Consider the following 14,451-nt stretch of genomic DNA (forward strand, 5'->3'; position numbering starts at 1 on the left):
TCCCAAAGTAATATATATCCCTCATTCTTGAAGGATAAATGCCCACAAATCTTAAATGCACATATAAATAGCTCAAAGAATACAGCACTCTTTAATATTGGTAATTGTTTAGATAAAGGGGATATATTGGTAAGTATCTAAAAAGAAATAGCTACATTTAAAATGACTTTTGCTTCTTTATTCTTAAAATACATGCTTAAAAATTTTAAAAACCACAACTTAAAGGGAAAAAAAATTAACTTTTGGGGGTATGTCCTTCAATTATATTAAGTTCACTGTATTAGAATGGAAAATAATACTCTTATTCTCTTCTTTCACACACACACACACACACAAATACATACACAGTGTACATTTTAGATTCACCCAACTAAAAAGCTGATGACAAATCAAAGCCATGTAATTCACTTTTAGTCATTTCATAAAATATTGCGACTCAAGAAAAATACTAAAATGTTAATACGGTCATAGTTAACACCTACTTACTGACACTTACTGTGTGAAAATTTATCATTTCTTGAAGACTGTCGGAAAACTTGGTCAAACTTGTCTATAAGAAAGAAATCAAAAGAAAACCAAATCATTTAAGAGCCATTTAAACAGGTCACAAAAATGTGACCTCAGCATTTCTGACAGATCAAGTTACACTGTAAACAGTAACATTTATTTGCGGGGACAATCTCACTACCTCACAGGTACACTCTGCAGAGGTCAAGTCTACATGTGGTAACAAATAAAACCCTAAAAATGTGAAAGAATTAGTACTGCCCCTTCAATAGTATTATGCTACCAATAGAAATGGCAAATATAAACCTAAGGTAAAACTGTTTTGAGTGTATCAAGATGACCCATGTAGGCATCTAGGATCAAATAATCATCAAACTACAATCATTTCTTCACCAGTTATTATTTCTCATGAAAGAAATATAACACCACACAGTACACCAAGGGATCTAAGGTAACCCAGCATAAGCTGGCTGACCAGTACCTACACAGCCCCCATACATAGAGTTAGACACTACACTCAGGTTAATGCCCTCTGCGTGTCCCTATAAGCAGCTACTAGGAGGCATGATCTTGATCTTCCTGCTCAGGCCCTCTGACAGGTGCTTCAGCTCACCTAGCAGCAAGTAAACTTAGTAAACTAAACAAAATAGTAAGAAACTAGGTGAGAAGAGCCATGCTAGATAATGCGCACTGCAAATAAACCATCAACTTCTATCGTAGAAAACAGAATAATACAAGACAGCACCTAGGGGTGATCACTTTTCTACTTCTAAGTATCTCCATAACTAAATGAGGTAGATGAATGCACAATTCTTTAATCTCTTATTGCTTTTTTTTTTTTTTCATTTTTAACTGTAATTTCAGTAATACTAACCTCAACTACAGCATCGTTACTAGAATACTGAGCCAGGTCTCGAATCCCATTCATGAACTGTTTATTTGCAACACAAAAGGCTTTTCCAGTGTCAATCATTGCAATACAAAGCTTCACAAGCTGAAAAAGAAAAAAATATTCATCAGGATGAAGATAATTTTACAAATTACTTAGCTGAACAAGTGCTGGCAGTAACTATACGAGGTGACCTAGTTAAGTTCAATTTGTTTCATCAATAAACTCAAAACAGACTAATTGAAAAGTATTCTTTTCTCCTTTGGTTTATAAGGTAAATCCATAGCAGAGTTGTACCAAAGAAGTTGACCTTTTAGGATCCAGAGGTTGTGTGATAACAATAACAAAAGTATGTTGGAGGAAAGGCAAGTAAACTAGTATGATAGCTTACTGATCATTTCAATGTTAGTCTATCAAAGCAGATGTCTAAAGTGATTGATCAACCATGTACTCAAAAAAAAAATTTCTCTAATACCCATTGTTCCAGGCATCGTCTACGCCTTCGTACTGGGCTCTTCTCTTTCTTTCATCTTTCTCTTTCTCTCTCCCCTCCTTCTTTTCATTCCCTTTATCCCTCCATCTCCCTGTTCTTCCATTCCTTCCTTCCTTCTTTCTCTCCTTTCTTTCAGGCACAGAACATTTTTTTTTTTTACCAAAATCTTGGGTAAATGTCAAATATTAAAAAACAGATGAAAGTGAAACTGTTCTAGACAAAGGAGAGAAAAGTACTGAGGGGACGGAAAGGGGGGTCACCAAGAAGAGGATAAAGAGCCAAGAAAAACTTTAGAAAACCCCTGAAGGATCTCAAGAGTATAAATTAAAACTGCTGCCCTAAGACCTAGGGGAACAGAAATTGAAAGCATAATCTCTGCTCTCAAAAACTCTAATTCTATAATTCTAACAAGTAGATAAATTCTATAGAGCACAAACACAACTACTATGACAAAACTATGCATGAAAGAAAAAAGGAAGACCATCTAACCAGGGCTGTGGGGACCAGGGCAAGATTCCTAGAAAAGGCAACAGAAGATATTGCTATACTCTTACGGGCTTTTGATTTATCAGTGTGCATCCAAGAGGGGAGGTATACAATAGGTAGCATTTCCCAAAAACAATTCGTGTGAGAGGAAGCATTATTATATGACCAACGTTCCACAAAACCCACCGTGAGAAATGCTGGCACCGATGTCTTTTAAATCGTTTGCTATTTATAATATGAAATAAAATGTCTTGCCAGAAAAACTGATTCTAAAGTTCATATGGAGTAACCGCTATGCAAGAAGAGCAAAAAAAATATTTGAAGAAGAGTAATAAGGTAGGAACATTACTATTATATGATATTAAAATATATTATAAAAGGAAAGTAAATAAAAGTCTGGTAGTAAATGCAAATAGACAAACTGATAATGTAAGAGAATACACAGTCAAAAAAACAGATACAAATATGCCATATTTGATTAAAGTAATATTCCAGCCAGTGGGGGAAAAGTTATCTGATAAATGATATTAGGGACACTGGATAGTCAACCTAAGGCGATAAAAAAAGAAATTAAATTGTATTACAGACCCCCAAGTTAATTACAGATAAAGATTTAAACATAAAAACAAAATCAGAAATCAAAGAGAAAACAGAAGGTTTTTCTTTTTTTTCAATAATCTCAAAGTGGGAAGTCAGAGAAGGATGCAAAGCTCAAATACTATGCAAAAAAAAAAAAAAAAAAACTGATCGATCCAATTATATAAGACATTCCTATAAGGAAAAAACAGACACAATCAAAAGAAACAACATAGGAGAACAATATTAAGATAAATCACAAAGGAGAAATTTCCCTACCATAAGAAAGGGTATATAAATTATTTTGAAAATCCAACTATTCACTAGAAAAAATGGATAACATACATGCAGAGATAATTATCCCCCCCCAAAAAAAGAAATACATGTGTCTTAAACGCATGAAAAGATATTCATTCTCATTCATAATAAAAGAAACAGAAATTACTTTTTTTTTTTTTTTAAAACTAACGGCAAAGATCAAAAAGTTTGATAACATGCTGTTTTAAAGAGGGTAGGTATGGGGAAATAGTCACTCCTACGCACCCTTGTTGGATCCAAGGTGGTACAATATCTACAGAAGGCAGTTTAGCAAGAGCTACCAAAATTTAAAACACACATACCTTCTAACTTCGCAATTTCACTTTTTAAAATGTATTATACAATTATATTTTACAGATAGCCATATGACACATGTAAAGTTATTCACTGCAGTCACAGTAAAATACTGGTAGCAAGCTAAGTGTCCGTCAGTGGACAGCTAAATAAATTACGATATATCCATTCAAGGTAACACAATTCAACTACTTTTTTAAAATGAGACAGCTCTATAACAACAAATAACATCCATGATATATTAAGAGAAAAATCAAAACGTAGAACAGTGCTAAAATTTTTGTTGAAATGGGGACAGTCATTTGTACTGAAGAGTACAAATACTTTTATATGCGTAGAAAATTTTGTGAAAAGGCCAGGCACAGTGGTTCACACCTGTAATCCCAGAACTCTGGGAGGCCGAGATGGGCAGATCACTCGAGGTCAGGAGTTCAAGACCAGCCTGGCCAACATGGCAAAACTCCATCTCTACTAAAAATACAAAAATTAGCCAGGCATGGTGGTGCGCACCTGTAGTCCCAGCTAGGCGGGAGGCTGAGGCAGGAGAATTGCCTGAACCCGGGAGGTGGAGTGAGCTGAGATCATGCCACTGTACTCCAGTCTTGGTGACAGAGCAAGGCTGTCTCAAAAAAAAAAGAGAATTGTGCAAGGGCACAAGAGAAACTAGTTCAGTGCATTCCTCTAGGAAAGAGATTAGAAAATGACTGATTTTCACTGGGTACACACTTTTTTACCTTCAAATTGTGTACTACACAGGTCGTATTATGCAACAAATTAAATTAAAAAATAATTAAAAGTTTCCATAAAAACAAAGAGAGACAGGTTAATAGTAAAACATATGGTAAAAAACATAGGGTTCTCAGCTAAGTCTGCTTAGGTTCAACCTACTGTTAAACATCTAAGTGAGCCTGAGTGACCTTAACCTCAACAAACTTCCATTTCTTCTTCTGTATCATACGTAACAATAGTACCAAACCATATATGGTAACTAAAAAATAAAAAAGAGTAAGATAATGCGCATAAAGATTCTTAGCACAGGTCAGTGGCTCATATCTGTAAGCCCAACACTTTGGGAGGCCAAAATGGGAGGATCTCTCGAGGCCAGGCATTTGAGACCAGCCTGGTCAACATGGTGAGACCCTATGTCTGTCTTTAAAAAAAAAAAAAAAAAGATTCTTAGCACAAACTGTTACTGGCACATGGTAATTATTCAATAGAGATTTGTGCTTCCTTGTCAGAGGGGGAGGTTTTCTTATTGTTGCTTGCTTTTGTTTTGTTTTACTAAGAAACAAACTTATTTAAAAAATAAACAAATAAATAAACTTTATCAATTTAAGGTAGAGGTTGCAGAGAAGGGAAAGGAGAGAGATGCTAAAGCGAAGTCCTGAGGAGGCAGGGGGCTTGCAAATGCATAGAAAAAGGGATACTTTTATCATTCAAAGAAGCAGAAAAACTAAAATGCTAAGAACAGATCCTGTTAAACTTCTAGATTAGGAGCAAGAAATAAAGGCATTTCTCACCAAGCAGAAGAAGAGACAAGGTCATCTGCTAAGAATGAAGAACAATGTGGCAAATCTTGAGGTCTTGAAGAGCCACTAACGGTAACAAGAAAGGAACCTGACTAGGTTTGGGGGAAACTGCTTTATATCAAGAATTCCAGGAATGTGTAGCACCATCAGTTGGTTTCACCAAACAGTTGTGTAACTTCCCCTGTAGGGTTTTGTAGGCCAGATATGGGACAAATAATATAGATGGTTAGACTTAAAATAGTGGAGAATTCTGCAGAGTAGGTGTTACGGAAGGGACATGAAAGTCTCTGAAGAGAAATAATGATGTAATAAAATTAAGGGTACTCTGAAAGGGATCATAGCAGCATTATTCACAACAGCCAAAAAAGAGAAACAACTCAAATGTCCATCAACTGATGAACGGAGAAACAAAATGAGGTACATCCATGCAATGATGCATTATCCGGCTATAAAAACAAAGGACTGATATATGCTATAACATGGATGAATCTTAAAAACATTATGCTAAGAGAAAGGAGCTAGTCACATAAGACCAAATATTGTATTATTCCATTTATTTGAAATGTTCAGAAAATGCACCATGCCAGGGACAGAAAGTAGATTCTGTTGCCAGAAGATAGAGGGAGAAGAGAATTGGGAGTGAATGCTAATAGATACAGTGTTTCTTTCTGGGGTGAAAAATATTTTGGAATTAGATAGTGGTGATGGTTGTACAACACTGGGACTATACTAAAAACCATGAATCACACACTTTGAAACAGTGGATTTTATGTTAGGTTAATTTTATCTCAACTTTTTTTAATTACAAAAAAGAGGAATACATTGAAGTGTATTTAAAAACTATCTGAGCAGCCATAAAAAAGAATGAGTTCACATCCTTTGCAGACACATGGATGAAGCTGGAAACCATCATTCTCAGCAAATTAACACAGGAACAGAAAACCAAACATCGCATGTTCTCACTCATAAGTAGGAGTTGAACAATGAGAAAACATGGACACAGGGAGGGGAGCATCGCACAGCGGGGTCTTTCGGGGGTGGAGCGAGGGGAGGGAGAGCATTAGGACAAATGCATGCGGGACTTAAAACCTAGATGATGGGTTGATAGGTGCAGCAAACCACCATGGCACATGTATACCTGTGTTACAAACCTGCACAGTCTGCACATGTATCCCAGAACTTAAAATTTAAAAAAAAAAAAAAGTGATCTGAAATATCACACGTGGATAGTGAAAGACCAGAGATAGGACTGAAAAACAGAAGCAGTAATGAGGCTGAGAACTGGAAGGACTGGAGACTCAAGTCAGAAAGTAGGATACCAGCATTCCAGATTTCAAAGATTAGAACCCTGGGTGAGGGGGCACAGAACATAGCCATGAAATAGGTAGCAGAAGTAGAACAGTGGTCACTATCACAGGAGTTACAGAGGAAAGGAAATTGTCATACAGCAGAACCACATATACACTGCGGCTATCCAGGAGGAAGGATGGACTTGGCAATGAAGAGGGAGGGAGGCAGAAAGAGAGAAGACTGAGATTTTGCCAGCTGTCAAAATACTTGTTAGATGATGCTGATAAACGAGATTATAACTGAATAATATAAACCTACAAAGAGGGAAGATTTTTACCTACAACAAGATTAAACGTCAAGTCCATCTAAATTATCAAACTAATATCCCTAATTCATTCAACACCTTTTTACTAAGCAATTACTATGTCATAGATACTTTGCCAGATAATAGGAATACAAACAACTGATCTGCTGACTATCTTTGAGTAACATACTCTCCGATTCTTGTTTTTTCATGTGCAAATTAGGGTATCCACTTTGCAATATTGCTATAATGGTAAGAAATAATATAAGTAAAACATAGGACTTTGTATACACTAAGTATACAAAACGAATAAGGGTTTTTTCTTTTTCTTTGGAAACGGGGTCTTGCTCCATCACCCAGGCTGGAGTGCAGTGGCGCACGCACGCACACATGCACGCCACCACGCCAGGGGCACCATACCCAGCCAATTCTTGTATTTTTAGTAGAGTCAGGATTTCACCATGTTAGCCAGGCTGGTCTCGAACTCCTGACCTCAATTGCTTCGCCTGCCTCGGCCTCCCAAAGTGCTGGGATTACAGGTGTGAGCCACCACTCCGGGCCAGTTTTTTTCCTTTCTAAGGACAGTCTGTCTTCAAGGAGCTAACAGTCTGTTGAAGAGACAGCATCATTGTTTACTTAGAATTTACCACATGCCAAGAACTGTGCTAAGTACTTCACATGTATCATCTCACTTTAGTTTCATAATAATCCTACGAAATAGACACTCTTATTTTCCCCATTTTGGAGAGAAGAAACGGAGGCACAGAAAGGTTGAAGAGCTTGTCCAAGGCCATACTGCTAGTAAATGAGAGAGCCAGATTCAAACCCAGCAGCAGCTCCAGGCTTTGTGTTCTTAATACCAGGCTATGCTGCCCCCCAAAATTACAATATTATAACAGCTTAAATCGAAGTACATGCACGAAATAACGCAACAGAAGAAAAAGAGCCAACACTTGGTAGTACTCGGCTGAGATTTAAAGAGTATCTGCTCAATGGGGGACAAGCATGCCAGTGAGACAATGCAACACATGCAGAAATTAAGTCTAGATGGCAACGATGATGCACTATGATGCTGTCAATGACAGAACACCAGGAAGAATGGATCAATAATTGAACTCAGTAGAGCAATGCCACTCATAAAGCATTATTCACCAGAAAGAATGGAACTACTGGTGGCATACATTATAGGCAAAGCCAACAAGCTAGTTTAACCTGTCCCTGGTATGATTTACAATGATACTATAGGTGGAACTTGCCCCACACAAAGCTATGCAATCATTAACCTAGACTTGGAGCAACCCCTCCACCACCCCTATTAGTCCTTCAATGCCACTACCTTCAATAACAACCATTTCCTCCTCTCAGCCTCTCTTCTCTATGCTAACTCCCCATAGTTTCTAAAATAAAAATAATAGTTAATAGATTAACAATTTGAGCTAGGCATGGTGGCTCATGCCTGTAATCCCAGCACTTTGGGAGGCCAAGGCAGGCAGATCACCTGAAGTTAGGAGTTCGAGGTCAGCCTGGCCAATATGGTGAAACCCCGTCTCTACTAAAAATACCAAAAAATTAGCCAGGCATGGTAGCGTGCTCCCGTAATCCCAGCTACTCAGGAGGCTAAGGCCGAAGAATTGCTTCAGCCTGGAAGGTGGAGGCTGCAGTGAGCCGAGATCACACCACTGCACTCCAGCCTGGGTGACACAGCAAGACTCCATTTCAAAAAAAAATTTTTTTAATTAAAAAAAAAAAAAAAAAGAATTTGGGAGAGGTACAGAAACCAGAGAAATATAAAAGTAACTATGGAACCTCGGTGGGAGGGAAAATAGGTGATATTTTTTAAGCTGTCAGGTTTCCATGTGTCCTTAGTAGCCCTTTGGGTAAGACAGACTCTAGAATGGGCTTATAGTTCTTAGTACTGAATGTCAATACTTCAGTAACTTGTTTTAGATTTGGATCTTTTGGTTTGAAGATTCTAGCAGTGTGCACTACCCCAAGTGAATAATACAAAGGAAAAAAGAATTCACTCATAACAGCAAAATAATCAGCAAAAACACTGTCAGTGGATTCTATCTGTTTAGGTATTTTAAACTCTGAGGTGTCCCACCACAGTGTTTCATATGATTTACATGCAGTTCTACCTTATTACATTACTCTTATTTCATGTATATTATATGTAATAATATATGTATTATTTTTGTATATATAAGTACTAAGATATCCTTCTTACACCACTGTGATTCTTTAAAAGGCCTTGCCCCTCTACATACTCTCTCATAAATCTTCCATAAAATCAAAACTATATTTTCTGTTTTCTACCTTAAGAGTTTAAAATTTTGTTTCAAAGAGTACTTGAAAACAAATGTAATGCCTCAGGGTAAAAAATAAAATAAAATAAAAGAGTAATAAAAAGCCAGACATGTAATTTTTAAGTGGAAAACGAAGGAAGGCATTTTCAAATATCCTTATCCAAAATTAAAACATTACTTTTTGCAAAGACTTGCCTGGAGGCTAGCTAGCATTCCTCAGAACATCTCCCAGTGGCGTGTGCTCCCCCGGCACGGATCCTGAGGTGCAGGGTGCACAAGAAGAGCACTGAACTGATCATACAGACAGAGGGGGCCGGGTGCGGTGGCTCATGCCTGTAATCCCAGCACTTTGGGAGGCCAAAGCAGGCAGATTGCCTGAGTGCAGGAGTTTCAGGCCAGCCTGGGCAACACAGTGAAATCCCGTCTCTACTAAAATACAAAAAATTAGCTGGGCATAGCAGAATGAGCCTATAGTCCCAGCTACTAGGGAGGCTGAGGCAGGAGAAGTGCTTGATCCTGGGAGGTGGAGGTTGCAGTGAGCTGAGATCATGCCACTGCACTCCAGCCTGGGTGACAGAGCAAGATTCTGTCCCCCCAAAAAAAAAGAAAAGGGGTTCTAACCCTGGTCGTGCCTCTTCTACTCTGTAATTTGAAGCAAGTCCCCGTCACTTCCTTGGGCTTTGCTATCTTCATCTATAAAATGGGAATAATAACACTTGTCCTACCTACACTACAGGATTATTGTAAAAATTAAAAAGATACTACATATTACAGGGCTTTAAAAATTATAGAGTACTATACAAAAATAACTTATCTCTAAACATCTAAAATTTTGATGTAATTTGTTTACATATAGAACGAATGCTATTTTATATAGTTTCTAGACTATTTATATGATATAAAGATTTGTGTTTCATGGTTTCAAAACGTTTGAAAACCTTCAGCTTAATGTATTTTATATCCTTGCTACTCAAAGTGTGGCCCATGGGCCAACAGTATGGGCGTCACCTGGAATCCGGTTACAAACACAAAATCTCAGGTATCTCCAGCTACTGAAGCAGAATCTGTTTTTTCACAAGATGAGATCCCCAAGGGATACCTATGCAAAGTTTAGGTTTGAGAAGCACTACGTTACACAGCAATGCCATTTATAATAATCATTAAACTAGAAAATCATTTCCAGAAAAGGTATTTCAAATATATACATCTGATTTATCTCCAGAAATTTAAAGAGAAACATTTTAATGAGCAGTGGCTTCAGAAGTACATCTAAACAAATGGATCATAAGCTGTCTTCTCATTCTACTACTTCTGCCTACTATATAGCAAACAATGTTTCTTGGACAGACACCAAAAAAATCATCAATAATATAGATGGAGGAAATCAATGTACATTTATCCTTCCATAAAATATGACCATACTGATTACTAAGTATATTTTAAGCATTTCTGGCATTAGCTTAAAAATTGAATATTTTAAATTATATTTATATTTGAACGTGGTCACACCCAAATTTATACAATGGTCAGGTTATATATGAAATCCATTAAGCAACAAAAAAGAAAGATGTTTTTGGTAGAAAATACAGAAAAAGCTTCCCTTTTTTTTTTTTTAGACGGAGTTTCACTCTTGTTGCCCAGGCTGGAGTGCAATGGTGCGATCTCAGCTCACAGCAACCTCCGCTTCCTCAGCTCAAGCGATTCTCCTGCCTCAGTCTCCCAAGTAGCTGGGATTACAGGCATGCACCACCATGCCCGGCTAATTTTGTATTTTTTTAGTAGAGACAGGGTTTCTCCATGTTGGTCAGGCTGGTCTCGAACTCCCGACCTCAGGTGATCTGCCCGCCTCGGCCTCCCAAAGTGCTGGGATTACAGGCGTGAGCCACCACGCCTGGCCCCAGAAAAAGCTTCTAACAACATAAAGGATGTTTAGTGAGCTTTGAAGTCAGACATAGATTCGAATTCCTGCTCTGGCACTTAGATTAGACTTTACACAAGCTACTTAGTGTCTCTAGTCTTACTTTCCTCATGTGTAAATCTGGGATAATAATAGCATTTACCCTCATAGAGATAAAAAGCTACCAGGCCTGGTGTGACGGCTCACGCCTGTAATCCCAGCACTTTGGGAGGCCGAGGTGGGTGGATCACCTGAGGTCAGGAGTTTGAGACCAGCCTGGCCAACATGTTGAAACCCCGTCTCTACTAAAAACACAAAAAATTAGCTGGGCGTGGTGCATGCCTGTAATCCCAGCTACTTGGGAGGCTGAGGCAGGAGAATCGTTTGACCCCAGGAGACAGGTTGCAGTGAGCTGAGATCATGCCACCGCACTCCAGCCTGAGCAAGAGTGAGACTCTGTCTCCAAAAAATAAAAACGGTACCTACTATTGTAGGTACTAATAGTTATTTATGGCAAACAAGAATCGATGTTTTAAAAAGCTACACATGTAAAATTTACCTTATCAAGTTTTAGTTCCAATTCTGCCACATCACCTTCTACTTCTTCCAAAGCTGCCCTAGAAAAGTTAAATATAAAATAAGTTATTTCATTTGTTCAGATGTATACTCTACTCTTGAAAAGTAACTCTAAATGAAAAGATAGATATGAATGCTTAAAAATTACACTTCACATGAAGTAATAATTACCTTGGAATTTAGTATAAATACTTCATCATCATGCAATACAACAGATAACACAATTATTGTTTAGGACAACGACAGAACACATTACGCTAATTTATACTCAAAGCATTAGCATTATTCCAATTAATAATACTAAATACAGCTATTTAGCATGCACTTTTTAAATAAAGGAGAAATTTTAAAAGTTGAGGCGTACAAAGAATCAGATTTCTTGATAACAAAACACATGCAACCAAACTGCAAGGCATTGTCGGCAACCAAAAAGAAGAGCTTTTACTTTTAGAAATAGCTCAGAAAAATATCACCCTTTTTTGTTTCCAAAGTATTTTTTTAATCAGCACCTAACACTAATTTTAGTCTCTCTTCTTCTCCTAGCAATATAATTTTAATACAGAAAAATTAGCGAAGGTTAGATTATGAAAAATGCAGAAATTAAATAAGCCAAATACTTTATTGACAAAAGAGAATACAATTATAATGGCAGTTAGCACTTCATATCACACTATAAGACAACATTTCAAAATTGGAAATTTGTCTCAAACAAAATAGTAGCAACTAAGTTTTTAGGGATGAAAACATTTTACACTCAAGAGTATGTATAACAAAATGTAATTCATCTACTTTAAATCATTTATGCCATTTTCATATATCTACTTGATAAACTAGCAATTCTCAAAGAGGTATTTTAAGATTTAACTAAATTTTTTTAAAGTTGGATAGTAATGGGGGATTTACACTGAGTAAGATATTCTCAGGAGACAGAGGTAGGATAAAAACTATTTCCGGAACAACCGTGGTGGCTCACACCTGTAATCCCAGCACTTTGGGAGGCTGAGGGGAAGGACTGCTTGGGCCCAGGAGTTAGAGACCAGCCTGAGAAACACAGGAAGACCCTGTCTCTACAAAAAATAAAAAGATGAGCCAACCGTGGTGGCTCATGCCTGTAGTCCCAGCTACTCAGGAGGCTGAGTGGGAGGATCACTTGAGCCTGGGAGGTTGAGGCTTCAGTGCACTCCAGCCTAGGTGCCCCTGTCTCAAAATAAAACAAAAAACTCTATTTCCAGAACTCCCACTTCACCTCTGTGACACCTCTGAATAATCATCACCTTATCGGCTTGTGATTCTGCTTCCCCATCGGGTAACATTTATTTTTAAGAAGTTTTTAAATCTCTAAAATCAGAAAATAACCATGAATTATTCAGTAAGGAAATGCCTATGATAAAATGAGATGCACTAGCATACAACTGGGGAAAATAGAAGGTGCTGCACTCTCTAGCGCAGAAACAAAAACACTTCTTCCTGACTAAAAGCTTCTCATTCGCTTCAGCAAAGTTTTTCAAACTATGCATTGTCCCCTTAACCTAGAAAACATTTTTCATCCACATCAGTCCTCAGTCCCTTTACCTACTCATCATCTAAAACTTAATTTACACAAGAGAACAAATGTATATGTATGAGAATATTCACTGTAACAGGTTAGAAACCTAGATGTGCAGCAATAGGAAATAATGTAAATAAATTACGATATATCCATACCATTACGTGAGGCAGAAGATCTTAAATGAGATTGATCTATATCTACTAATATGGAAATATGCACAGGATGGAGTATTATATGGGGGGAAAAAAGCAAGCTACAAAATTATATGCATAGCAAAAGCTCAATTTGGAAGCATATTTATCAGTCAACAAACTACAACTCTGAAGAACGGGAATTTGACAGCAGAAAGGATAAATAAGGATTTGCACTTTTTACTAAATTCTGGATTGTTTATTTTCAATAACTATGCATTTTTAAGTAACTTTTAAAGCTAATAAAGGGGAAAAAGAAGTCCAAATACCACCTCCCCAATACATGGTCCTTTTGGAACCCCTCAACCACTCAAGCTGAATAGCATACCCTCCTGTGCCCCTCCAGCACCTCACACACATTCTATCACTGTGCACCTCGCTCACCAGTCTCAGTTCCCCATATCAGTACAGACACACAAACAAAATGTTGAGCCAAGGGAGAAACTCACCAAGTACTCTAATTATCAGATACCCTCTTCATTTACATTTTAATCTTTATTTATCTTTACTCAATCTTCCATTTCTTTCAAGCAAATTAGTTGAAATGACCAGTTTGAGATTTAATCGTTGGTTTCTACTAAACAAATGGGTTGGTAGAAACTGTTTGTAACTTCTCCAATCTTATTTCACTGCGCGATTCTACTAATTCACTTTTGTGAAACAACACATTTAAAGAAAGGTAAGAGGCAAGGCAAAGTGGCTCACGCCTGTAATCCCAGCGCTTCGGGAGGCCCAGCCAGGCAGATCACTTGAGGTCAGGAGTTCTAGACCAGTCTGGCCAACAGAGTGAAACCCAGTCTCTACAAAAAATACAAAAAGTAGTGTCAGTCCAGGAGTTTGATACCAGCCTGGACAACAAAGCAAGATCCAGTCTCTCAAAAAATTAAAAATAAAAAATGTCAGCTAGGCATGGTAGTGTGTGCCTGTAATCCCAGCTACTGGGGATTCTGAGGCAGGAGGATCGCTTGAGCCCAGGAGTTTCAAGTTACAGTGAGCTATGACTGCACCACTGCGCTCCTGCCTGGGCCACAGGGCAAGACCCCATCTCGTTTAAAAAACAAACAAACAAACAAAAAAACAGGGAGTGTAAAGACTAAATGAGTACTGTTCATATCATCAATCACAGTACATGACACAAGGAACAAAATCAATTCACAGATTCTTCCTCTCCTTTAGCTTACCACTGAGATGACTTCTATTCATTAATGAGATAGAACCATTCTGGGACATATGTTTAATAAACTAA

General features: G+C 37.6%; 1 protein-coding gene across 7 annotated transcripts in view; it reads right to left on the bottom strand.

Annotated features, from left to right (window-relative positions):
- Positions 1-14,451, bottom strand: part of ACAP2 (ArfGAP with coiled-coil, ankyrin repeat and PH domains 2) — a 177,032-nt gene that overhangs the window by 106,551 nt on the left and 56,030 nt on the right. For 4 of the 7 annotated variants that reach the window (XM_008009595.3, XM_038003092.2, XM_073023760.1 and 1 more), the window contains exons 2-4: positions 11,449-11,506; positions 1,382-1,501; positions 497-550 (exon numbers count right to left, since the gene is read on the bottom strand). In XM_008009595.3, the coding sequence (XP_008007786.1) occupies positions 497-550; positions 1,382-1,501; positions 11,449-11,506 (232 nt within the window). Of the gene's footprint in view, positions 1-496; positions 551-1,381; positions 1,502-7,106; positions 7,295-11,448; positions 11,507-14,451 lie in introns of all 7 variants that reach the window. The other 3 variants (XM_073023763.1, XM_073023762.1, XM_073023764.1) reach the window with 3 other exon arrangements.

Source organism: Chlorocebus sabaeus, chromosome 15 (assembly GCF_047675955.1).
Source record: "Chlorocebus sabaeus isolate Y175 chromosome 15, mChlSab1.0.hap1, whole genome shotgun sequence".
NCBI classification, from domain to species: Eukaryota; Metazoa; Chordata; class Mammalia; order Primates; family Cercopithecidae; genus Chlorocebus; species Chlorocebus sabaeus.